General features: G+C 51.0%; 1 protein-coding gene across 1 annotated transcript; it reads right to left on the bottom strand.

The window, feature by feature from the left end:
- On the bottom strand, window positions 5864-23617 carry SYNDIG1L (synapse differentiation inducing 1 like). The gene is made up of 5 exons (XM_005686075.3): window positions 23304-23617; window positions 10055-10213; window positions 9374-9870; window positions 7695-7835; window positions 5864-7559 (listed from the first exon to the last, which is right to left on the bottom strand). The coding sequence occupies exons 3-5, from the start codon at window positions 9788-9790 to the stop codon at window positions 7401-7403; spliced, it is 717 nt and encodes a 238-aa protein (XP_005686132.1). The 5' UTR covers window positions 9791-9870; window positions 10055-10213; window positions 23304-23617; the 3' UTR covers window positions 5864-7400.

Raw genomic sequence — 26213 nt, 5'->3', positions numbered from 1 at the left:
GTATTTCCCTGCTGACTCAGACGGTAAAGAATCTGCTTGCAATGCAGGAGAACCAAGTTTGATCCCTGGGTCTAGAAGATCCCCTGGAGGAGGGAATGGCAACCCACTCCAGTATTCTTGCCTGGAGAATTCCATGGACAGAGGAGCCTGGCGGGCTACAGTCCATGGAGTTGCAGAGTTGGACACAACTGAGCTACTAACACACACACCAGTATGAACAGGTGTGGTGGTGGCTCATGAAAGAAGGTGATTAGTTCCACTTGGTTTTGGGTGGGCAGTGGGGAAGAGTCATCAGGAAGCTCTAGAGTAGATGTGACTTTCTAAAACTATGTCTTGGAAGATTTCTATCAGCATGGTGGTAAATATCAGGAAGTGGGGCAGGCAAGAGAATTCTTGGCAGGGGGACACGAGAAACAGGCTTGTGCCTTCAGCTTGTTATCAGCGGACATCTGCAGAGAGAAGTCAGCAGGGTCTCCATCCCCCAGGACTTGGCTTTATTTTCTGACTGTAGATGGGGTGGGGATGGGGGTAAGTGAGGAGCTTCTGACATTTAGGAGGGTGGTCAACTGGAGATAATGAAAATAATTCTCCAGGGAATTCCCTGGCGGTCCAGTGGTTAGGGCTCTGTGCTTTCACTGCTGAGGGTTTGGGATCTATTCCTGATCGAGGAACAAAGATCCCACAAGCTGCGTGGTGTAGCCAAAAAATAATCCACATAGCACCTTATGCATGTGTACTCAGTCATGTCCAATTCTTTGTGATCCTGTGGACTGTAGCTCGCCAGGCTCCCATGTCCTTGGGATTTTTCAGACAAGAATACTGGAGTGGGTTGTCATTTCCTCCTCCAGGGGATCTTCCTAATTCAGAGATTGAACCCTTGTCTCCTGTGTCTCCTGCATTGGCAGGCATGCACAGAGCATTTACTAGACACCTAATGCTGCTTTAGAAGCCACACAATTATTCATTACTGTAATAGTCACACCAACACTTTGCAGTAGTCATCATGGTACCCATTTTCCAGATGGGAAAGCACCCAATTGCACAGAGCAGGAAATAGGATTTGAACCGGGCAGTGTGGCTCCAGACTCTGTGCTTTCAACCACTGTGTTAGGCTACGACTCCCAGCTGGCTCTGAGCAGAAATGTTAGGACAGGGCTGGAGGAGATGAAGGAGGGGAAATGGCCAGGCACTGGCCTCAGATGTGATGTGGGTGGGGGACAAAGGTGGAACTATGGTAGCTGCTCAGATGTCATGGTGGTACCATTCATTGAGCTGTGGGACCGGGGTGGGGAAAAGAGAGCCTGGCTGGCTTTGTTCTCCCAGTCTGTAAAATGGGGGCAGGACGCTTGCCTCAGTGGTAGAGGGAACCTGAGTGGCGGTCCTTTGGGCACTGCAGGTGCTCTGTCAGCGTGGCCTGCCCCTGCCATCTCGCCCCTGGCTCTGCCCGCAGCTGCAAACGTGCCTGCCGTCCCCTCTGTCCCCGCTCCAGGCTACCTCTGGGGGCACCCGGCCTTCTGGGAATGTCTTTCTCTGTCATCTCCTCATGGAGCTAGAAGTGGCTTTGAAGTCTGCCCGGCTCTTTAGAGGGAGAGGGAGTGAGGTGAGAGCAGTTCAAGGCATGTGGGTTGGAAGTATTCGGAAATGCAGATGGGCCTCAGGACTTCCTTTTATTCCTGTTCAGCACATCTGAGTGTCTCGGTGGGTACCCCCCGCCCTGCATCTCAGGGGAGGGCCTCCCCACTATTGCAGGAAGGATGTGACAGCACCCATGATGGTCGGGGGGTGGGGGTGCTGCTGTGAGCTTGGGGGCAAGCTAGACAAGGCCAGGCTCTCACCCTCTTGCTCCGCCCTGCCACGCCACCAAAATAGAAGGGCCGAGGTGTCGGCCCCAGGAAGGGCCTGGCTGGGACAGCCTTTGAAGCGCGAGAGAGCCTGGAAAGAAGGCTGAGGGAAGCAGTTTGTTAATATTCACCGCAGAAGCAGCAGTCTTCCCTGGGTTTTCAGTGTTGCCACGGCAGGCAGGCGGCAGAGACATCACCCGCCTAGTTCAACAATGTCAGGGCCTGGGAGACGAGGCCTGCGTTTGGCTCATCCATTGCTGAGTGACACTGGGCAGCTCACCTCCCTCTCTGGGCCTTGGTTGTCTCTTGTGCAGCATCAGGGACTGTGATCAGATCATCTCTCGGGCTGCTTCTCACTGCAGCACGGAGGATTCATATCCTTGCTGCGTCGCCATGGACCCCTGCCTCAGCTCACCCTCTTCCTGTCCTCTGGGTGGGGCTTGGGCCTGGCTGGGCCCTGGACTTGTGCTGGGACCATCGCTGGGAAGCAGTAGGGATGCAGGGGCAGACCGAGGAGCGAGGAACGGTGGGTTTGCCTAGAGCCTGCTTCCCTGGAGCATCCCGAGGGAAGGAGAGAGGCTGAGGAGAGAGGCCGTGGGTACAGAGATGATGCCTTGGTGGGGCAGGGGTGACATCTGAGATATTTAACAGTCAGGGCAGCTCTGGCTGCCTGAGCACTTGGGGGGAGGAGGGCTGCTTTGCCCGCTGTTAACCCTTTAGTTCCTAGGGGGAAGCTGGGTGTCCTGGAAGGCTGGAAATGGAAATATTTGAGGGGGGGGGGCACACTTGGGGCAGGGCCTGTTTATCAACTGGTAAGGAAGTGTTTCAGCATTCTGATGACCCGTGTGACTGTACCAGCGACCTGCTGTCTATCAGCTCTGTTTGCAGGGAGGGAGGGACAGAGAAGTCAGCTGAGGCCCCGGGGGAGCTGGTTTCTAGCCCTTTCCACCATCAAGAAAAGTGCTTTCATTCAAAGTGGGTGGCAGGTCACTGGTCCCACTTGGCCCAGCGTCCCAAGGTCCCCAGCCTGCTGTCCGAGGGTACCCCTCCTCCCTCCACCCTCGGGAGCAGTGAAGGGAGGCTCCCTCCCCTCACTCCTCTCCACATTGTAGCCCGGCTGCCCCACCACTGGCTCCGCTTCCTTTGTGTTAGCCTTCTTCCCTCCCCTACAGAAGGCCTGTCCCACCCTCCTACCCTCAGGGATGACCCTTCCCTTCTCCTTCTGCTTGGCCAGTGGAGGAGAAAGTTGAGATGGGGTTGCAGGGAGAGGGAGGGGAGCAGGTGCACCATAAGGGCAGCTGGAGGGGGAGACCCCAGTTCCAGGTACAAGTCCCCACTCTGCCCGCTGCCCCGACTTCCCTGCGCAGCAATTTCGGTTTCTATTTTAAACAGTTTGGGTTGGTTGCTTCCCTGCCTTCCTGCTGGGTGTTTATAGTGGGGAAAATAATTGGTGATATTTGCACAGATGTGCTGGTACTGAGGCTCATCACGGGCACCTATGCCCAGGGGATCCTCCCTGCCCCCAGCTCCTCTGCCAGCCTGAGGAACCAGCCAGGTAGGGGCGGGTAACTGCTGGCCCCCTCCTTCCCCAGAGCCTCAGGCACTGAGACTCAGGCAGAGCTGGAAGCAGGAGGCCTGATGTGCCCCAGGCATGCCCAGAGGCAGGCCCCAGCTTGCCAGGGGAAGGGGCTCTGCCCGAGTGGCAGGGACTGATCAGGACGGGCCCCCGGGCTCCATGGGATGGGCCCTTTCGAGGGGTTTGGGCAGAGAAGCCCTGAGGGGCTCTGTTACTGCTGATTCCATTTTCTCCTGCAGAGTCTGGGTTTGCTGTTGAGGGTAGGGGGTGGGTGAGGACCGTGGGGAGAAAGACCTGGCTTGAACACAGGAAATCGTTGGCCTGTTTCTCTTTTGTCTCCAGGCGTGGAGCAGCATTCTGGGGGGCTGGGCAGGAGGCAGGGGCTGCAGGACCTGGACTGGAGTGGGTACTGCCCACTGCTGGGTGCCCAGCGCACTGGGGATGAGGAGACCCCAGAGCAGGCGGGGCTGGGTGGGGCCACTACGTTTCCTGCGTCACACCGGCGTGGGCATGTGCTGTGTGTGTGTGCGCGCGTGCGAGTGTGTGCACGCAGTATCTGTGCTTGTGTGGGCTGTGCCCACGCACGCACATGCGTGGATGGAGGTGTGTATGCATGCAGGTGCGGGTAGGCGCATGCTTTGTGTACATGTATGTGCGCGCGTGTGTGCATGTCTGTGTCTTGGTTTACATTCCCCAGGTTTCCTCTGAGGCAAGGGTTCGATTGTGGGTAGTTTATTGGGAGCTGATCCCAGGAAGCAGGAAAATGAGGAAGAAGATGGGGAGAGAAGGCAACCAGCGAGGGACGTGCTTTTGGTTAAATTGCCACTGCCAGTAGCTGAAACTCCATCCTTCTGGGGAATCCTCAGAGCAGGTGGAATATGGCTGGTGTCCTTCCATCGAGATGCCGCGAAACCTGGGGGTATTTGTCCACCAGCTTCCATCCATCAGTGATTGAAGCACCTTCAGCTTCTCCTACCTGTGGGCCCAGTGGCACAGAGTTCCCAGGAGGCAGCCTTCAGTGTGGGGAGGTAAAGGCCGCAGGATGTAGGTGGCATTACCGGGTCTGCTGCTGCGTGATGGGTTTGCTGGGTGCAGTGGTGTGCTGCTCAGGGCCCCGCGGGAATGACAGGATTCGATCTTCTGCAAACAGCCTTCAGGCATCCCCCAACCTGGGAGCAGCCTCGGCTGAAGAGAGACACTTTGCCCAAGGGGTCACAGTCCTTTTCTGGGTGGCTCCCATCCAGTGACTGATTGACAAGCAGCAATGGAGGCCTGGCCCTTCGTCCCACCTTGAGTCAACTCTGAGGGCACCTAGGCTCCAGGCCCCACCTCGGGTTCGCCCAGACAGTCATTTGGCAAGCACTGCAGCCTGACCGGAGAAGGCGATGGCACCCCCCCTCCAGTACTCTTGCCTGGAAAATCCCATGGATGGAGGAGCCTGGTAGGTTGCAGTCCATGGGGTCGTGAAGAGTCGGACATGACTGAGTGACTTCACTTTCCCTTTTCACTTTCATGCATTGGAGAAGGAAATGGCAACCCACTCCAGTGTTCTTGCCTGGAGAATCCCAGGGACGGGGGAGCCTGGTGGGCTGCTGTCTATGGGGTCGCACAGAGTTGGACACGACTGAAGCGACTTGGCAGCAGCAGCAGCAGCCTGACCTCTCCATAGTTCAGATCTGCCTCCTTCTGCTCCTCTCCTCGAATGTTTTCCCAGGAGTATCTTCTAATGAGTATCATGCAGTGATCTCTGTCTCAGGGGTACTCAGCCTGTGCAGCATGTATGTGTGTGTGTGTGTGTGTGTGTGTGTGTGCAGAGCTGTGTCTTCCAAGTAGTCATGTGTGGGTATGGGCATGCCAGTGTCCTCCATGCAGTGACCTAGAGGCCAGGCTGTTCCCTCTGATAGCCCAGGCAGGTTCCTGGGGGCCTGGAACAGAAAGGATACTGGGGATTCGGTGCTGAGGATGGGGCCTGAATCAGACAGAGATGGTTTCCTCCCCATACCACGCTTGAGCAGCCCCCATTGGGACTCAAGAGAGGGCATCAGGGGAGTGGGGTCCTTGGTGACCCCATACCTTGTGTCCACCTCTGATGGCTCCAGGAAGCTCAGGGGAGCCTCAGTAACCCTGGCCCACATCTCTTCCTCCTGACCTCCAAGGCTCTCTAGTCTAGAACGAATTTTTCTTCAGCCTGGACGTTGCCTTGTCTTGCAGAGTCAAACGCAAGCCACACCATCACCCGGCATCCAGGCTACTCCCAGCAGAGTAGTCCTCCAAGCCAGAGCACCTACCCCTTCTCTTAAGGCCCAGATGTGGGCAGGTCTTCTAGAGAACATGCTGCAAGGGGCCAGGAGCAGTAGACTGGGGGTTGGAGATCAGTCTTGGGGAAGGATTGGACACAGGCAAAGGTGGAGGTAGGGGGGGACAGCAAGAGGCCCAGAGGGCACCAGGTGTTACAGAAATGTTTATTACAAGGATAAGTATATACAGTAATGGGACATTAAAACTGCTGATCCTGGGCCTGTGAGACTTCAGGGGATGTATTGATTGGAGGGCTAGGTAATGCCTAGGCTTGCAGAGGATGGTGAACAAGTTGGGTTCACAGCCCCAAGCTCTGGATGGGGCCCCGGAATGACCAGGTCCACAGATCATGCACAATGAGAGCCATAGCTTGAACGCTGGCAGGCCTGCCCTCCCAAGTGTGCTCCTCCTGTCTGTCTGGGTGTTTCTAGAATTCTGAAATTTCCCTATTGGCTAAGAGTGTTAAGAGCAGCTCTGAGAAGAGGTGCCGGTGAAGAAGCTGCAAGGCTGACCAGGGGTCCATCACTGACCTCCAGCATTCAGAGGTGGAAAAAGATCACTGGCATCTGAGACACAGGCCTGACTTTCCTCTTTTTTGAGTTGGTGAAGCTTTCAGTTTGGTTCCAGCTGGATGTTTTAGGTATAATCCAATAGCTCCAAAACTCCCGTGGGAGGCTTCTGTCACATACCTGCCCACAAATACTAAGGGTCATCCCTTAGTATCCCTTCAATACATTCTCTATATCCATCTAGACCTTGATCACCTCCTCTAGGAGGCCCTCCTGGGCTGCTCAGCTGCCATGCCAGCCCTGTGTCCCCCTCATCTACACTCACTACACAGGGTCTCCTTGCTACATTCTCCCATGGCTGGAACCAGGATCCTGCACTGAGTGGCTACTGGACTGATGGCACTCTCTCTTTCTGTCTGCCTGGCATGGTGCCAGCTCAGAGGCCCCGGAGGAAACCAGAAAAGGAGGATGGGGGCAGAGAACAGGAGCAACGATATTTCAGGGACCTCCAGGCTCTCTGTCATCTCATCTGCCTTTCCCTCCTGCATAAAGACGCTCCAAGAACCTGCTCTCAGTACAGTTTACCTGCCCTAGGTGCCCCTTCTCCACCTAGAATCTACTTTGTCTTACAAGCCCACAGAAGAGGTAAGCACCCTCTAGAACCAGAAAGACCAAGGGGGTCCCTTTATATGTATTTCCATCTTGGCTGGCTGAGGTCTGAGCATCACAGGCCAGAGAGTGGAGTTGGGAAGTTCAGGGAGACCCCAGGTGGAGACTTCTGTGCGTCTGCCCTCCAGGCACCCCTTTCTCTCTCTGTAACCTGCTCTTCTCTGTGGAGAGGTTGGCAGAGTTGGGTAGTGGGTGGCTGCAGGGCAGGAGACCCTTTGGGGAATGAGCAGAATGGGGAGAGCTCCCAGCCAGAGGCAGCTCTGCCTGGATGGCCAGGTGGGCAGCCCTACCCTCTCCTGGACTGAGTGATGCCCCCGGCCTGCTCTAGGCCAGTGGCAATGGGCGGGAAGAAGTGAAGGTCGCGCCCCGCAGGCTGCAGCCTGGGAGGCCTCCTCCTGACAAGCCACCCCCATGAGTTGTCTCCCCAGAGAGTCTGCTACCCCCAGCACCCCACCTCCACCTCCTCAGGCAGAGTAGGGGAGTCAGGAGGCCAGACCTTCTTGGCCACTAGCCGTGGCCATTCTGGGACATGTAAGCTGCCAGGGCCACCACCACGGCTACATAGAGGCCAGCCCCCACAGCGATGGAGAGTGTGGCCAGGAAGAGTGCCCGGCGGGAGGTGGTGTTAGCCAGACGGAAGTCCCCCTTGGAGATGGCCTTGCTGGTCTAAGGAGAGAGAGGCGCTGGTGAAAGGGAACATCCCCACGCTCAGCACAATAGCCCCAGCCCCCCAGGCCCTGACCCCAGTATCCTGGGGAGGGGGGGGCAGAGCAGAAGCCCTGGGCCCCCATGGGCTCTTACCCCCTGGGAGAAGTAGAAGGCGGCGATGCCCAGGGGCCAGAAGCAGCAGAGCATGGAGAAGATGGTGAGACCCAGGTGGTCCCTGGGAGGCAGCGTAAGGAAATTGTCTTCACTTTCACTCTCCGTCGATGTGGCGTCACTCTGCAAAACACGAGTGGGCTCTTGTGACCCGGCACGGGACACCCGTCGACAGTGGTGTGGGGCAGCGGGCAGACTCATCTGTCGTTAGTGGGAATGTGGGTTGGGCTCCGGACTCGGGACCAAAAACCTTGACAAAGGTTCGATGATTCCATGCTTAGGGATTTATCACTAGGAAAAACTACAAGTATACACATGCAAGAATACACGCACAAGTATACATGTACTAGATGTTCATTATAGGATAGTAACTGTGAAAGATCAGGAACAGTCTCAATGCCCAGTGACCAGGAGATTGGGTTAATAAGCGGTGGAAGAATTTACAATGGGATACCATGTAACCCTTAAAATTCACCTTGGTAGAAAATATTAGATTATGTGGAGCAAATACATTGCTTAGAGAGGAAAATTCAGTTACAGAAATATGAATAGCAAGAATTCTTTTGGGGGGTAAGGTAGAAAAAAAAGTAAGTAAAAAGACTGGACGATCATTCACTAAAATAATAGCTATCTTTGAATAATTTTTTGCATTGACTTTAAATTGCTTATATAATTAAGAAAACAAGAGCCAGGTGAACTTTCCTCAAAGACCAGAAGTCCCTAGATGGATGTGTGAGTTGACAAAGACAGTGTTTATCTGTATGTATAAGGGAATATTATTCAGCCATAAAAAGAAGGAAACCCTAACATGAGTCTTGATACATTATGCTAAGTGAAATAGTAGTAGTAGGGTTAGTCACTAAGTTGTGTCTGACTCTTGCGACCCTATGGACAGTCAGTTGCCTGCCAGGCTCCTCTGTCCATCGGATTCTTCAGGCAAGAATACTGGAGTGGGTTGCCATTTCCTTCTCCATGCTAAGTGAAATAAGTCCAAGATAAATACCATTTGATCTCACTTATATGTAGGATCTAGAAAAGCTGAACTCATAGAAACAGTGAGTAGGTCAGTGGTCACCGGGGGCTGGAGAGTAGGAACAATGAGGAGAAGTTGGTTAAAGAGTAAAAACTTCCAGTTATAAGCGGAATAAGTTCTGGGAGTCTGCTACAGGGTGGTGGCTGTAGTTAATAATGTATTATATACTTGTAAATTTCTATGAGAGTAGATCTTAAATATTCTCATTACAGCAACAGCAAAACGGTAATTAGGTGAGGTAAACGGTGTGTTAACTAACCTTATTGTGGTAAACATTTTGTGATACATACATGAATCAAACCGTGGCATTATATACCTTAATTTTACATAACAATTATATCTTGATTGAACTGGAAAAAGAAAACCAAGAACAAAAAATGTTATTAAAAAGTCAAATAGTCATAACCTTTAAAAATTGTGAATCACTATGTTGTACACCTGAAACTTACGTAATATTGTACATGAGCTTCAATAGAAAGATACCTTAATGCAATAAATAGTAAAAAAAAAAATTAGCTCTAACTAGTGTTTCTCGAAGTGTGGATAGCATCTGTGTCAGAGGGCCTCTTCTTTGGTAAAATACAGATTCCTGGGGCCCAGGCCAGGCCTACAAAATCTCAGTGCTTACCTCTTCTTCCTCCTGGTCACCCTCTTGGCCTTGGAGCTCCTCTTGAACCCCGTAGGACACAGTCTGGATGGTGACATCCTCCTCCACTTGGCCAGGTTCTGTGGACCGCTCCGTAGGCCCAGCCGGGGGTTCTCTGCCCTCTGTGAAGCTGGTCTCACAGCTGCCTGCCCTGGGCTCCTTGACCTTGTCCCTCCCCAGAAGGCAGCTGGGCCTGTACCAGGCCTCCACGGCCAGCTGCAGGGACCCGGGGTCCAGGAGCTGGTGGGCATGTGCAGGGCCAGCACCGCCCAGGAGGTAGGAATAGATCTTCTCCCTGCACGGCCAGGCAGGAGAAGCCTCGGGGTAGGGGTAGGGGCTATGGAGCTGCGTGGGGCTCCGAGGCAGCAATGGGTTCTGTAGCTCACTCAGGCTCTCCATGGTTCTGGAGGCAGCTCTGGGGAGGGGAGCCCCAGAGCCCTGGGACTTGGTGGCCAGTTGAGCAGTCCTCAGAGGGCCTGCTGGGGAGAGCAAGACAGACAGACACTGTGGCTGGCGTTCTGGATGAAGGAAAAGAAGTAGTGAAGAGCACAGACTCTGCGGTCTGACTTGCCCTGGACCCTGCCTGTACCACGGGCCAGCTGCGGGGCCTTGAGCTGGCTACTTAACTTAGATCCTTTGTTTTTTGTCTGCAGCAGAACTTACCTCATAGAGTTGGGTCATTCATTTATCCATTCACCGCATCGTCACTGAGCATCGGTGATGGCCAGGCGCTGCACGGATGCTGGGGATGAAGCAGGGAGAGGAAGAAGGATGTGCACTTGGTCTTCCAGAGCTCACAGTCTGGTGGAGAAGATGCCTGGCCTGAAGGGGAGGTACAGCAGAGGGTGTCAGAATATACAACGGATAGAACTGACACAGAGGTGCAAGGGGACGCTTTGGAGCTGAGATCTGAAGGAAGAAGATGGGTTGACAAGGTGAGGGGAGGGGGACACATTTCACGCAGTGGGTGGATAAAGGCTGGTTGACCTGAGAGCTGGAGATGAGGCTGGTACAGAGAAAGGTGTGAGATGGACTGCGGGGCCAGATGATGCAGCCCTGTTGAGGTCAAAGGGGCCCTCGGAGGTCTTGGTAGGGTTGATAGGATGAGACTTGGGTCCTGAAGCCTTCCTCGTGGCTGTGTGTGTGGGGTGGCTTGGACTGCCTGTCTCATGGATAGGAGGCTTTGTCATGGCTTCTGATAAACTGAGGACCACTGGGACTCTGAGCAGATGGAGAAACGAGGGGTGGGCCTTAGGAGACACTGTCAGAATCGGTGGCAGGTGGGATGCTGCATCGACAGAGGATTTGTTCTCGGGTTGGGTGGGCCCACGTTTAGCTCAGAGCTTGCCCCATGCCACGTGCTCACAGAGGTCAGCTCTTCCTGGTGGAGGCACTTCTCCCCAAGTATGGTCTTAGGGGGTGCTCCTTAGGCTCACCTCCCTTCTAAGGCGAGTTCTGGGATCTGGGGGAGGGCTTAGGCCACTGCTGTCTGCAGGGGGGTGGTGCTCATCAGCCCAGAGGCCTCACTGCTGCTCTCTCCTCCTTCCTCTCCAGAGGTCAGACATGCAGGGAGCAGAGCCCTTAGACTACAGTAACATGGAGGGGCTCCTTCCTGCTGATGGGGAGCTGGGCATCCAAGGCAGAGGCCTTATAAGGTTATGTCCATGTCTGGGCTCCTCTGGGCTGATTCCCAGCAGGGCTGGACTCTCTAACCCACCAGGGCAGCTTCTGAGCCCCTGTCACAGCCTCCCCCCACCAGCAGATGTGAGCCACAGACGCAGAGCTAAAGGACATGTGACCACAGGCTCATGGGTTTGGGAGTTAGATACACAGAGTTTCCATTCCTGATCCACGTTAGCTTTTTGATCTGATGGTTTCCCCATTTGGAACCAGAGAAGTTGGATTAAACAGCCACTGATGTCAATGGTGGCACTAATATACCACAATTCCATAGCTTCGAGGAGCCCTCCAGATGTGAAATTCCCCCATTCCCTGTCCTCTTTCAGTAGTCAGGAATGGATGAGCACACTCAAATAAGCCCAGGGGGTGCAGGGCTCTCCTTCCCCAACACAGCCCCTCCAGCAGGGTCAGGGAGGCAAAGGGAAGCCAAGACATCTATTTGCCAGATCAGCCACGGAGCCAAGGGGTAATTGCCCAGCTTCCCAACTCCCTCTTGGCTGCCTTCTCCCAGCCCTGCCCCTCCACCTGGCCCCTGCCCCTGCTCACCTCACCTACTCTCTGGGCTTCCATCCATGTGGGCAGAGGTGGGCAGGGGCCTTTCTGAGGGAGTAGGGTTGGGGAGACCAGCCCTAGCATCTTCAGAACAGATGAATGCATCAAACTCACCCCTGCCCTATGGCTTGCCTCACCAAGAGCCCACACTGTCATCCCATAGGGGCCAAGGAGGGATATTTGTGACCAGGAGTCAGGCCCTCGAGCTCTGAGGGGTGTTTGTGAGGGCCTTTATCCAGGGCTGGCAGGGGTGGCTGTGTCCCAACCCATCACCCAGTTCCTGCCAGCCACCCCCTCTTGGTCCAAGTACACCCAGCTGAGCCTCTGAAACCCAAGCCACGCACCCTTTCCTGGATCAGTATCCCCCCGCCCCCCAGCACATGCCCTGGTCATGTCTTAAGAGTAGAAATCAGCGCTTCATGCACAAAGGTATATAAGCCTGGGTTTTCCACCATAGGGACAATCTGGAAGCCACCTGAATGTCCAACAATTGGGGACATGTTAAACAAATTATGGTGCAAAAACAATGGTACAGGGCCTTCAAACAGGTTTGCAAAAAAGGAATAATGTGAGAAAATGCTCTCTGCAGATTCAGTGAGAAGGCAGAAAAGAACACCGTATGTGCATGTGATCTCAACTCCGCCAAAATGTCAACAGTGATTATCTCCAGGGGTGGGAGCACAGGTGCTTTTCATTTTTTTTTAACATCTCATTTTTTTCTGTTTTCCACATTCATTTTTTACGATGAGCATGCATTACTTTTAAATCAGAAAAAAAATTAATGGATTTCTTCTGAGCCAAATTATCTAAAATCAGTTTAAAACCTCCCCAGGCTGGGGCATTCCTTCTGAGAAACAATGAGGCTGAGCACAGCATCATCACTTGCCCCCTGGCCAATATGCACAGAGAGGCACAGAGCACACGTACACAATCACACACACCTGTTTTCATAAAGTAACCAGTGACAGGCTGCAGCACCTGCCCACAGTCCGGCTAAGGGTCGATTCTCTTACAGGTTGTGTTCTCTCCGTCACCTGTCAGGGTCACACAGGGGTTCACTGGGCTGACTCTAGGGACCCAGCTCTGAGTCCTGGCCACCAGGAGGTGGTGGCTGGGCTCTAGCCCAGTCTTCTCTGGCCTTGGCCTGGCCTGACCTTTCGGCCTCTTGCTTAGGGTTGCCTCCCTCTGTTCCCTGGAATAAGGGACTAGCGTTCAACACAGAGCAATTTGCATCTCCAGTTCAGCTGCCTGGTCTCACCTGGACTGTGGGCCTTGCACACTGTGTATGGTACTGTGTACATGCTCAATTGCTGGTGAGCATGTTTCTCTGTGCGTGTGTGCGCATGTGTGTACGCTGCTCCAGAGGAAAGACATGAGATGTCTGGGATACTGACTGTAAGAAGATTGCCCCAAACGTGTGGTCGTGGCTGGAGGTCTGGGCCAGGCCAGAAGGCGGGAGGAGAGGTGGGTCTGTGAAGCCACAGTCCCTGGCTTCTTTCCTTTTGAGCTGAGAACTGAGCTGGGCTCTTGGGTGTGCCATGATGACCTGGAGAAGGAGAGCACACTGCCACCTCCCAGACAAAGGACAGGAAACCATCCAAATACAGCCTCCCAAGGGAGTCTGATTGCACTGGAGTCCAGTCATGCAGTGTGACATCAGTTTGCTTATCTATAAAATGTATGGAAAGGGTAGAAGGGGTTGATTTTTAACAGCTCAGCTCAAGATGACCCTAGGATTCTACTGGGAGAAGAAAGAAGAAGAACGTATGCTTATTGAGTGTTTTGCCACGTGTCAGGAACTGAACTGTTCTAAATGCCCATTTTGACTCTGTAATTCTAGTGGGGAAATAACAACAGGACAGAGGGCTTCTTTCCCAGCAGTTGCAGACTAACCTGTGTTACACAAACCAGCCTACGAAAGCCAGGGGAACTATGAAGGCACTGAACAGTCACCAAGGAATAAGAATTTGAGGGGTCAAGGGGCTAAGGACAGGTGAGCCGGACCTTTGGCAATACTCTTCCCCTCTTCCAGCAGGGAGGAAAACTGGAGTTAAGGGATGGTTAAGGAAGAAGGGCTCCAGTAAGCATGTCCAGTTTTCAACTGGGACCACCTTAGGGCTACCCATTGGGAGTAGAAGAAAACCAGTAACAGATCATCCCTCCCGAGGACAGAAACCATGCTTTGAATCAGCTCTGCTCCTAACTGGATTACGGTGATCTGCATATAACCTGGCTGTTTGCCAGAAGCCAAAGTTGTCTTCAGGCAGTGGTTCTCAAACTAGCCAGTCTCAGCATCACCAGGAGGACTTGTTAAACCCAGACAACTGGCTTCCACCCTCAGAGTTTATGATTCCAGGATGGGGCTTGAGAATTTTCATTTCTAACAAGAATCTGGGTAAGTTGAATCTGCTGGCCCAGGGACCCACTTAAAGAACCATTGCTCTGATAATAACAGAAAGAAGAGTGAGATAACAGACATGAAATAATAAAGGTATTTAATTTATCCTAAATGAGGCAGAAGGAATATAGAACCAGTGAGACAAATAGAAAACAAATAGTAAGATGTTAGACTTACACCCAAGTATGTGAGTAACTATATTGGATGTAAATGGAATAAAATTGCCCATAAAAGACAAAGATAGTCCCATAGTGTATTATTCCATTTATATGAAATTCTAGAGAAGGCAAAACTATGGTGACAAAAAGCATATCAGTGGTTGTTAAGGGCCAAGGTGGGGAAGGGATAGACTGCAAAGGGGCATGAAGATTTTGGGGGGTGATGTTCTGTATCTTGATTGTGGTAGTGGTTACATGACTGCGGGTATTTCACAAAACTCACTGAATTGTGTACTTAAAATTAGTGACTATTATTGTACGTAGATGATACTTCAAAGATGATTTTAAAAAGAGACAAAGACTAGATTTTTAAAACAACACAATCTGACAATATGCTAACTTATAGTCAATGTACCTTAAATATAAAAATACAAAGAAGTTTAAAGTTGAAATAATAACATCTCACACTTAACTAAATTCTTACTGTGTCCTAGGCACCGTTCTAAATGTGATGTAGTCTCTCATTTAATCCTTATAGAAACTCTATAAATCATTATCTCCATCATTGTCTCCATTTTACAGATGAAGACACTGAGGCATAAGAAACTCGTAAGCGCCCACAGGCATGCAGCTGGTGAGTAGTGGACAGGACGTGAAACCCTGCAAATCTGACCCCAGAGTCACTTTGCTTTGTTGCCACTATGTGTTGGTGGCCATCTATGGAGTGCTTGCTTTGTTCTGGACGCCATGGAAAGTGCTTCAGATGTAGTATCTCATGTAATCTGTCCTCTTAACATGGGTGAGGGGGATTGCGACTCAGAGAGGTTAAATAGGTTTTCTGAGATCACACGGCAGGAGAGTGGCTGAGCCCCATCTGACCCAGTCTGTCTGATCAGAGCTCTTGCTGGCCTGAACAGTATCAAATTCTCTGGGATTAGCTGTGGGGGGTGGGGTTTAGAGGAGGTCTGCTGCACTGAGAAGAGGCAGGGTGAACTCTGCTAAAAAGAGACCACAGGGACAGTGTGATGTGGGACCAGAAGTTGGGTTGTTGTCTGTGGGATGGGGCCAGTCCTTGTCAGAAAGCTGTAAAATCATAACAGCTACTTTATTACTGCATCCTCACGTGAGCCCCGTGTTTCACACACTGTATCTCAAACCTGTACATGAAATTGGCTATTATTATTTCTCATTTCAGATAAGGAAACCGAACCTCAGAAAGGTTAAGTAACTTGCCCAAGATTAAACAGTACCAGACCCTGGATTTGAACCTAGATTTAACTGAGTCCAACACCTGGCCTTTCAGAGCCTACCTGTGTGTAAAGGGTTGTGATAAATGGTGTGGGTGTGAAGACGGCAAGGACTTGGTCTTGAATGGGTTAAAACCAGAGACCTTATTGAAGGGAATGGGAAATGGGAGATTTAGGAAAAGATTAAGAGATTTGGGGTGATTTAGCAGCCCAGGGATGGCTGCCTAGATAAACTTAAGGTCTGGATTCAAATAAATGCAGAGCTATAGTGAGGAAGTTCAACCTCTGACCACTATCTCTCAGTGCAACAAGAAAGACTGCTTCTAAACTGGAAGATAAAAGCCAGAATTTCCTAGCAGGGCAGAAGATTAAATAGAAATGATTACAATCCAGAGGAGAGGTGCCGTCTTTAAGAATAGGTGCTAGACCAACTTCCAGGCAGATAATATGTAAACTGTTCTGTAAACTGTGAAGTCCTGTGACTTGAGAGGCTGTTAGTAGATGACTTGGGGCTGGATTTGATGATTTCTGGCCTGTAAGAAGAGAGCCACCAAGCCAGCTTTGGAGTCATGGATGCTGCTTGTTACATCTGACAGCAAAGAGAGAAAGAGTCAGGGGTCAGGGTCGGGGTGGGAGGCAACAGAGTTGAGGGAAAATGGGAGATTTAGCTTTCTTTGCTTCAGTTTCCTCCTCAGGAAGCTAACACAATTGATTATCCTTTCTTTCTCCTCTGTCTTCAAATGCTGCTAACTCTTGATCTTTCTTAATGGCACTTAAACATATTGTCATTCCCTGGCTTAAAAAAGAAATCATGATGACGGCACAGCCTGTCTGTCAACACTTTGACTTTCCCCCCATTGAGAAGTAGGGGTCTATGTCCCTCCTTTCTAATCCGAGTAGGTTTGTGACTGCTTTGACCACATAGCACAGCTAAGGTGATGCCCTGAGACTTCAGAGGCCAGGTCACAGAAGGTCATGCATCTTTCACCTTGCTCGCTGGAATACTCACCCTTGGGACCCTGAGCTGCTCTGAATTACCCTGAAGCTGTCAGGCTGGAAAGGCCATGTGTATGATGCTCTGGTCTGCAGAGCCTGCTGAACCCAGCCTCCTGGTCATCCCAGGATGCCAGACATGTGAGTGAGGCCATCTTGGACTCTTCAAGCCAGCCCATCTGTCCGCTGAGGACCACTGGCCATGCCACATGGAATGGAATAATCACACAGCTCAAGCCTGGGTGAATTTCTGACCCTCAATGTCATGAGATAAAATAAGATGTCCCTTGTTTTAGCCACTAAGCTTTGAGGTAGTCAGGCAGAAACAGAGGGGAGGAATATTTGTCTTCCATGCCACCTCCCCTCCTTCAGCTCCTGTCCTTTCCCTCTCCTTTACGTCATGGCTATGCTGCTCAGAAACTGTCTCCACCCACATCAGAATTCTTCAGCTCTCAGTTCAAAAGTCACCTCCTTAGGGAGGTCATCCCTCCATCCTCAGCCTAGATTTAGGTTGCTGGTTATCTGCCTTCCAGGCTCCAGCTCTTTCTTTCCAAGAGCTTATCCCAGTCTCTATTTACATACATGTGATTCCTTGATTAGTGTCTCTCTCCCTCACCAGATCTCGTGAGCTGCAAGAGGGTGGGGATTCTGTCTGCTTTCTCATACTTGTGGCCCCTGGCCTGGCGTATAATAGGCACTCCACAGACAGCTGGTTTCACGAATGAATGAGTGAATTGGGGGATGAGTGAGCTTGGTGGGCTGAGTCTCCTCCTTAAGAAACTCTTTCCAGGACCTGGGATGGATGGAGCACATCTGGCTAGGGCATATTTAGTTTTGTACAACAAACACTTCTTAAGCAGTTCAGACCAGTTTTTGGAATGCAAAAATCAACCAGAAGTGGTACCTGCTTTGAGGAGGAGGGGAGAATACAGACTAGCAAATACAAGGTTTCAGTGCCATGGATTAAGTCATGCTAGCAGGACATGGAGTGTTGTGGGTACACTAATATGGGACTCCTATCCTGAGAAAGGAGTGGAGGTGATGAAACTAGGAAAAGGGTTTCACAGCAGGTGACATGTGAACTGAGTCTTGAAGGAACAAGATGAGTCATTAGGTGAGACAATGAGAAATGAGAGGAAACAGCACAGAGGCATGGGACAATGGTCTAGAAGGGAAGCCAGGTGGCTTGATATTGATGGAATCAGGCACAGGAGGTGGGGAGGCCTCCAATTCCTTGCAAGGAAGCTTTTTACTCTGGGCAGTGGGGAGCCAATGATGGTTGTCGCGAGAAAATATACAGTCATGCCTGTGTTTTAGCTATGGTTTTTCCAGTAGTCATGTATGGATGTGAGAGTGGGACCATAAAGAAGGCTGAGCACTGCAGAATTGAAACTTTCAAACTACTGTGCTGGAGAAGACTCTTGAGAGCCCCTTGGACTGCAAGGAGATCAAACCAGTCAATCCTAAAGGAAATCAACCCTGAATATTCATTGGAAGGACTGATACTGAGGCTGAAGCTCCAATACTTTGACCGCCTGATGAAAAGAGCCGACTCATTGGAAAAGACTCTGATAATGGGAAAGACTGAAAGCAGTAGGAGAAGAGGGTGACAGAAGATGAGATGGTTGGATGGCATCACTGACTCAATGGACATGAGTTTGAACAAACTCTGGGAGATAGTGAAGGACAGGGAAGCCTGGCATGCTGCAGTCCTTGGGGTCACAAAGAGTTGGACATAACCTAGCGACTGAACAACAACTCTGGGTGGCAGTAGTGGATAGAAAGGATTCGAGGAGTGTGAAAACAGAACCTTGGAGTCTATTAAGAGGCTATTGTACAATGCAGGCAGGAGGGGATGAGGACCCGAACCTGACGGTGAAACGGATGGAGATGAAGAGTAATACCTGAGGAGTAGTCAGGAGGCTAAATCAATAGGACTTTGAGACTACCCATAAGTGAGGAAGAGAGAGGAGCAAGAATGACTTCCAGGTTTCTGGTTTCTTTAACTAAGCAGAAGGTGATGCCACCAACTTAGGCAAAATCTAGGGGGAAGCTGCTGATTTGAGAAGGCAGCCTGAGCTTAAAGGTCCACATCTTCTCCCTCTTAAGGTTCCATTAAGATGACAGGATATATTTTCAAAATAATGAAATCACAACAAAACTGGAAAACAGAAAAGATTATCAGTGGACCAGAAACACAGAGGAATTTCTGGGAGATAAAAAGCAGATGAGATTCCTTGGTGAAGAAATGAGTACAGAGACAGGCACAGTCCCAAACACCAGAGGTAAGAACGATAAACATTCAAAGGAGAGGCCTGTTAGGGAAACAAACTTATCCAACTTCAGAGGAAATACATGCCAGCTGCCTACATTAGTCAATATCTTTTTTATTCATGAGTCTGAATGAACAGCAAAAGATAATGAAAAGTAGCTATGTGACAATAAAAGAGAAAGATTAAATAAATAAATATAAAACTGACCCAACAAGAATTCCAAATCATTCAAGTTATAGAAAATATATATAAATTTTTTTTCAATTCATATACTCAGAGAGATGTAAGAGGATGTTGCATCCATAAAACAAGAACAGGCTGCTATGAAAAAGGAGCAGTCAAGGAATAACAAAGTATTTTAAAAATGGAAAATAATTGTCCAAATTTTTAAAAATTCAATTGATACTCTGGATAATAGAATGGACATAGTTAAAGATTAACTTTTTAATGTAAAAGAAGAAGTTAATGAAATTTCCCAAGACTCAGAGCAAAAAGACAAAAAGATGGAAGATATGCAAGTTAAGAGAAATGGAGGAGTGTCCCAGGAGATCAAACATCCATCCAACAGGAATGTCAGAAAGACAGAACAGAGAGACTGGAGGGAAAACAATAATAATTAAAGAAGCAAAAGCAGATCATGATTCATGAACTGAAAAAAAAGAGTATTTAGATTGAAATGGGTCACCAAGTACCAAGCTGAAAAAATGAAACATACACACACAGATGGAAAGAAAGAGAAAGAGAAGTGGATGAGTTTGGTTTTGAAGTGCCTTTGGGATACAAAGGTAGAAACCCCACCTGGCAATTGATGTATGGAGATGAAGCCCTGGGTGGTGGTCAGGTCTGGAGAGAGATTTGAGAATGAAGAAGGACCTATGGAGAGTGAGGAGAAGAGGGCTGAGGGGGAACCCAGGAAAGATAAACAGCTGGAATACTTCTCAGCTCCCACAGGAGGCGTTTCAGTTGCTCTTTTCTTGGGAACTTCAGTTCACCTTCTGTTTTATCCACTGCCACCCTGAACGCCCACAGGCTGGACTGGCCTCTTCCAGAGCAAAAACTGCTTGCCTTAGGGGTGGGTTTGTGGCCGACAAAGGTGAAAATTGCTGGGAAGACAGGAATGGTGATACCATTACACAAATTAGTCTGTTTTCAGGTGGAAATCAAATCTTTATTCTTGCTGAAACAATCTCCGTCTCCACTGAAGCAGCTCATTCCCAAACACTTAGAAGCAAACGGAGCATCTAACAGTGGAAGATAACACATCTGATGGAGAGCTAGAGCACTGGGCTCTCACTCTCTGCTTGGTTTGCTTGGGGCAAGGGTTGAGGCTGGGGGTTGGCCAAGGAGCTACAGCGAGGAAGAAAAGAGAATAAAAGAGGAGGCAAGAGAAGAGAGGACCTGGTTACAGACAGCAGAGATGAGACCAGTCTTTTGTGTCCCCTGGCTTGCAGCAGAGGGGGCCTTGCTCCAGGCAGGCTGTCCACCCAGCCCCTGAGAAGGGAAGGGGCTTGTAAAATACCAAGGTTTTTTTATCTGGGATATTTCTTCTCCCCAAAGTGAAGCCTATTCCTTCTGCCTTTTTCTCTCTGGAGTGCTGTACTTTAAGGCTGGAGGTCTCTCTAGGATGCACAGATGAGTTGGCCTGTTGAATTTGAAAGTAATTAATAACGTGCAGATTTCTCCAGATATTCTCTGCCTCTGTCATCTTGTGTGTGCCACCAGGGGAAGGGGCCTGCATGTGGATATTTCAGTTTCAATCTGTTGCTTCACACACACACACATACACACACACATTCTCATACACACACAACATACATTATTATTTAATGACCATGTCACATTGATCTCCTCCTCTTTCTCAGATCTCCCTGCCACCCATCCCTCTACTCCCAGCCCCAAATAACTAAGATTAGCCAGTCATATGCCAGGGTCGACTCTTTTTTTCCTTTGAGGCCTTGTGAAGGGGGTCAGAATAGGAGCCTCAGTAGGAAGAGGGGCTGGAGGGGAAGATAAGAAATAGTCAGTGGGCAGCTTTTCCTGGTTGGGAGAGGAGCCAGATGTGTCTGCCTGGGTGACCAGAGGTGCCCTGCACCCTGACGCCTCCGAATCTGGAAAGTCTACTCAGACAGCTGCAGAAGCAGGGCGATGCATTGTTCTAGCCCCAGCAGCAAGCCAGCACCCCCAGAAGCCAGTCACATGGAAGATAAAGCCCCTTTCTATGCTTTCTACTGCCACTGTTGCCATCACTTTGTTGTGAGGCTTAGTGACTGCCCATTAACTCAGGAGAGCTGATTCTTGCCAGTGCTGCACCAACAGCTGGGAGCCAGAAAGTGCTGACATGGGGAAGGGGTGGATTCCCCCACCCTGGCTGGGCGCTTGCAGGGTAAGTCTGGGAGGTCACTGGCATGGCTTACTCAGCTCTACCCAATTGCCAATTAGCTAAGGTTTTTCTGAACATCGCTGGGCCTGCTGCAGTTGAGGAAAATTATTGTCAGAGAAGCTCATTTTGTTTTCAAATTAAAAAACTCTCCCCAGGGATGGAGCTTTCCTGACTGTCCCCTCCTCTAGTCTTAGGAGGGGGATCCCAGTCAGGAAAGGTCCCTAGGAGGAAATGGCCTAGGACTGGGTCCCTGGCCCTTGGCTACACACAGGGGTGTTCTGGGTTGAGCAGAGGGGAGTGGTTTCCTGGCCTCTGGGCTTGAAGGCAGGGACCTCCCCTCCAGCTCAGCAACTTTGTACACCCCATGGCATTCTCAGGGAAATAAGGAAGAGAGGGAAATCTTAAGAAAACACTGAACATATAAATGGCCTTTTTTAGTTCCTTTGCTTCCCTCTACTCCATTAATAAAATCTGATTCTTTACTGAGAGAACATGACTTACTCTCCAGACCAGGTTAATGCAGTTGGTCTTCCGTGTTCAAGGAGAACTGAGGGATTTGAGGGCTTAGGACAGCCCTCGGAGAGCCGCACAGAATACCAGGGCTTAGAATCTTAAAACTCGTATCTCTCAACCCTCTTCTTTGACAGTTGAGAAAACTGAAGTCCACAGAGGGGAGAGGAGATAGATGCCTGAGTGAGTGGTAGATCTGGGACCAGAACACAGGGCTTCTGACTTCTACTCGAATGCTTTTGTAAAACTTCGTTCTTTTATTTTACATTCAATTACTGAGTCCTTACTATCTTCCAGGTGCTATGGGGGAGGGGAGGTGTGGAGGAAAGCAAAGAGATGAAAGCAACACAATCCTTGCCTTCAAGGAGCTGTTTCCCTAGATCTGTGATTCTTGGGGGAAAAAAAAGAAAACAAACTGAGTCAGACTCTCACCCTATATTGTCTTCTATAGGTGCTGATGGAAGAGGAGAAGGGGAGGGAACCCTTTGGGCTTCTTAGGATTTATAAGTTGTGCTTCCCTGACTCTGGGGCCCCAGAAGGCCAAGGACAAAGAGAGCTGAGGTTGGGCTGGGAGAAAATGGGGGTAAAGTGACAAGGATCAGGTCACTGCCAGCTGGCCTGACTGCTGGATGGGGATAGGCACGCACACTTGTCTAGTGGCATACAGTTGACAAGCCTTTAATCTCGCATGTTGTTTCACTGATTCCTACGGCAGTTCCTTAAGGTGAGCAGAGCAGCTACTTAATCCTCACTTGACACATGAGGAAACTGAGGTTCAGAAAGGTCAGGTAACTGGCCTAAAGCCAGTTAATGCCAGCGCCCGGCTAGGAACTCCTAGTCTAGTGCTCTTTGTGTGACTGGCAGGGGAGAAGTTATGCTAGGTTGAGAGGATGGGGATAAAGCAGTGGTCAGCTACAGCGAAAGGCCAGTCTTCCTCTACGCAGTTTTATTTTGATCACCATGTTCTGCCACTCAGAGAACTCTGTTCTGAAGAACTGGAAGCACTTTGCAGGCCTGAATGAGCTCATTCAGCACGCTCTTGCCAGAAGGAAGGAGGACTCCAAATAGAGGCTCTGTCTAGGGTCGCCAGTATATAGTCACCTAAGAGAAAATGGGACTCAGGTTCCCCACCTCTGCCCTCATGCACCAAACAGTGCGCCGCAAAACCAGCCTTCTTCCATGAGAGTCAAGAGGGCCACAGGAAAAATATTGAGGTATCTTCTAGTACTTCCCTCCTTCTCTGGAGAAAAGGGCCTGGCCTATCTGTTGGCCCAAGGGCTATTTCCTGGGGAAAGAAATCTTGAGGCAGGGGGACCACAGCCCACCCCAGTCACCCTGATGAGCAGGCTTGGAGGAGGAGAGGGGAGCTTAGTGAAGCGGCTCAGGTTTCCCTAGGGTCGTGCGGACTGGGGTATCAGGAGTCTTAGACACTCTCCTCAGTTCCTTGTGAGCAGGATGTCTCAGAGCTGCCTGAGGTCGGGGTCAAGGCCTGGCCGGTGTAGGGTCAGGGTACCCGGGTGCTTGTGTGGGCCCTAGTTCCCCAGGCCCCTGCCAGCATCTCCAGCCTGTAGGGGGAGGGGGAGGGATGGACTTGGCGCGATCTCGGGCTGGAAGGAAGTCAAGAGACCCGTCGCTGAGAGGGGTCCCACTGCCCTCCCCAGCTCAATCCCAGCCAGGCGCCTAGCTCTGAGCTCCCGCTACGCCCCCAGACGGCTCCTTACCTGTCCCGCCGAGGGCAGTCCCACCTCCTCCGAGGGGCTTGGGGGGCCCGCCGGGCATGAGCCGGGGAGCAACTGGCGCCCTCGCCTCACGGCTTCGGCGAAGCTCCCAGAAGGGCGCCTCTGCTCCCGGCCCCGGGTCCCCGCCGCCTCCGCCGCCGCCGCCGCCGCCGCTTCAGCACCGCGGACAGCTCCCGCCCGCCGCCCGCCGCCGCCGCCGCCGCCCTCCCAGCCCTGCTCGGTCCCGGGAGCCCCGCATCCTGACCCGGCCCCGCCGCCGCCACGCAGCCCTCACTCAGCCCGGCCCGAGGCGGCTCCGCGCCGACTTGAGAGAGCAGCGAGCAGGGTCCCCCGCCTCCCCGCCTCCCGCCGCCGCCGCCGCCTCCCTCTCGCCTCCGTGCTCCCTTCTACGCTCCGGAATCAGCCCACCAGGCACTCCGGACCCGCTCCGGGGCGGGGCGGGGCGGGGCGGGGCGGGAAGTCGGGGGGAGCCCAGAGGAGGCGGCCGCGCGAGGGGCGCGCCGCTGGAACGGGCTTCTCTGGTTCCTGGAGCTGAGCTCCTTTTCCCCAGATCTTTGCCTCAAACCTACTCCCGCATTTCCCCAGGAGCTATGGGCGGTGCTCTTATTTTTGAGCCCTGAGTTTTGATACTGATCTGCAGCCCCCCCACCCCCCAAAAGAAAAATAAGCAAACAAAAGCCACTTATAGGGCACCTACTGTATACCAGACACCATGCTGAGTCTTAACGTTTTTTAACCAATATCATCTCATTTAATTTTCTTAACTCTATGAGGCAGTATTTTTTTTTTCTTTCCTTTCTTTCCTATTTTATACATGAAGACACCAGGCTCATAGAGATTAAGTCTCCTAATTTAGAGATCGCAGTGCTGTGCGGGAAGTGTACAGGCTCTAAAGACTGTGGGCCTAAGATTTGGCCCTAGTGTCTCTCCTGTTAACTATATAACTTTGAGTAGTTACTTAACCTCTCAAAGCCTTGAGTTTCTCCTTAGCGAAATGAGGGGAGCTGAATCACCTCGTGGGGTCAAATGAGGACAAAGTGAGATGGCATATGTGACACATTGGCCCCAAATAGGCCCTTGGTGGGTGAATGTTCCCTTCGGTCCTCCCAGAAGGGTCCCTGGATCCTCAGATACCAGCCAGGGTTTCTGGCTGCTTTGTCTCCCTGACTGTGCTGTTCTTTATCACCCCTGCTGTTGCTGCTAAGTCACTTCAGTCATGTCCGACTCTGTGTGACCCCATTGACAGCAGCCCACTGGGCTCCCCACTCCCACCCAACTTCCTTTTTTGAAGCAAGAGGGTATCCTCATCTTGAGTGTTATGAGTGGACGAGGCTGTTTTTTACAAGGTCTTGCGTCTCACCGTAGTACCAGGAGGTTGGGAGAGGAGAGGGTTCTCATTTTCTGAAGGTCAATAGAGGCCTGCAAAGTAAACCTCAGAGGGACATCTCTGGTGGTCCATTGGTTAAGTATCCACCTTGCAAAGCAGGGTACGAGAGTTTGATCCCTGGTCAGGGAACTAAAGATCCTACACATTGTGGAGCAACTAAGCCCACACACCTCCAAGTACTGGAGCCCATGTACCATAACTGCTGAGCCTGTGCACCACAACTAAGGCCTGATGCAGACAAAATAAATAAATGAACAAACCTCAGAGCAAGCTGAAGCTGGGGCTGGGGCTGGCAGGAGTCGCTGAGAACCAGCCTCTGGCAGCAGGAGTTCTCTAGCCAAGAATGCACAGCGCACCGAACGGTGGTCTCCAGGATGCCCTCACTCCCACATGACATGGAATATCTACACCAGTTCTGTTGAACTCCTAGCATACACTGTAGGAGCCAAGAGCCCCCATCACGGAGTTTGGGTTTGCTTCTCTTCAGAACTGGGCAGGGAACTCCCTAAGCTCGTGGTATTCCTCTGTCTTCCAGCTAGTATTGATTGGTGTTTAACCTGTTGGGTGTTAAATATATTCTTGCTTTTCTTGCCCTTGCTCCATCAGTGTGGAAGTCCCAAGACTAGGAAGGCTCTTGGACCACTCATCCTGAGGGCCATATAGTATCTGCACAGATACCCTCCACCCCTACCCTCACACAAGACACTGTCCCTTGAGTCTAAGTGCCCTCTTGCTCCTTAACTCCCCTCTGGCTTCCCCTTCACAGGGACTCATGGCTCCCTACTTGGCCTTTTCCTTCCTCTGTCTCCCCCCGTCTCTATTCTGGCTTTGCTCCATGTCTGGGCTGCATACGGAATCGCTAATCAAATGGATAATAAAAAAGCCAGTGAAGCAAAAGCCGCATATAAATTCTAAATACGAATGTTGATAATTATATGCTGTTGCCTGGAGGGAAAACTTGAAGTGAGGCCGCTGGTGTTGTGTCAAGGGCCCTGGTCTCTGGTCCACCAAGAGACCTGAGTTCTAGTCTGTCCTTTGTCGTGAATTGGCTGTGAGACCTTAGGCAGTTGCCTCATCTCCATGGGCCTTTACTTCTTTAGGATTGTAAGCCTCTTCAGCATCTTTGAGGAAACCATAAAGGCAGTCAGCACTATGTGAGTCTTGTGATAGAGGATGGTGGGCCAGTGCAGCAGTACAAGTTTATTTTAAGGAAATTACCTTTATCCTTCTCAAGACATGGGAGGCAGCTCAGGAACTGAAAAATCTACAACTATGCAGGATTTCCACTCCATTTGCCATTCCCTTCCTTTCTTTCCCCCTTCCTTTCTCCACTGAGCCTTTCCTGCTACGTAATGAAAGTCAGCTCCCCGGCTAGACCCTGAAAATACAAAGTATAAGTCATAGTCTGGGTCCTTGAAAGAGCTGCCATGAAGGACGGTGGTGGGACTTTCCTAGCTGTCTGGGGGCTAAGACTCCACGCTCCCAATGCAGGGAGCTGGGGTTTG

This window comes from Capra hircus, chromosome 10, assembly GCF_001704415.2.
Source record: "Capra hircus breed San Clemente chromosome 10, ASM170441v1, whole genome shotgun sequence".
NCBI lineage: Eukaryota > Metazoa > Chordata > Mammalia > Artiodactyla > Bovidae > Capra > Capra hircus.
This window is presented reverse-complemented; position numbering and strand designations above follow the sequence as displayed.

Bases quoted from the DNA above. Each gene is read 5' to 3' on its own strand.
- SYNDIG1L (XM_005686075.3), bottom strand. From the start codon at position 9,790: ATGGAGAGCCTGAGTGAGCTACAGAACCCATTGCTGCCTCGGAGCCCC. The intron at 7,836-9,373 runs GTAAGCACTGAG...CGTGTTTTGCAG, and splicing joins GTGACCAGGAGGAAGAAGAG to AGTGACGCCACATCGACGGA. The intron at 7,560-7,694 runs GTAAGAGCCCAT...CTCTCTCCTTAG, and splicing joins CCTTCTACTTCTCCCAGGGG to ACCAGCAAGGCCATCTCCAA.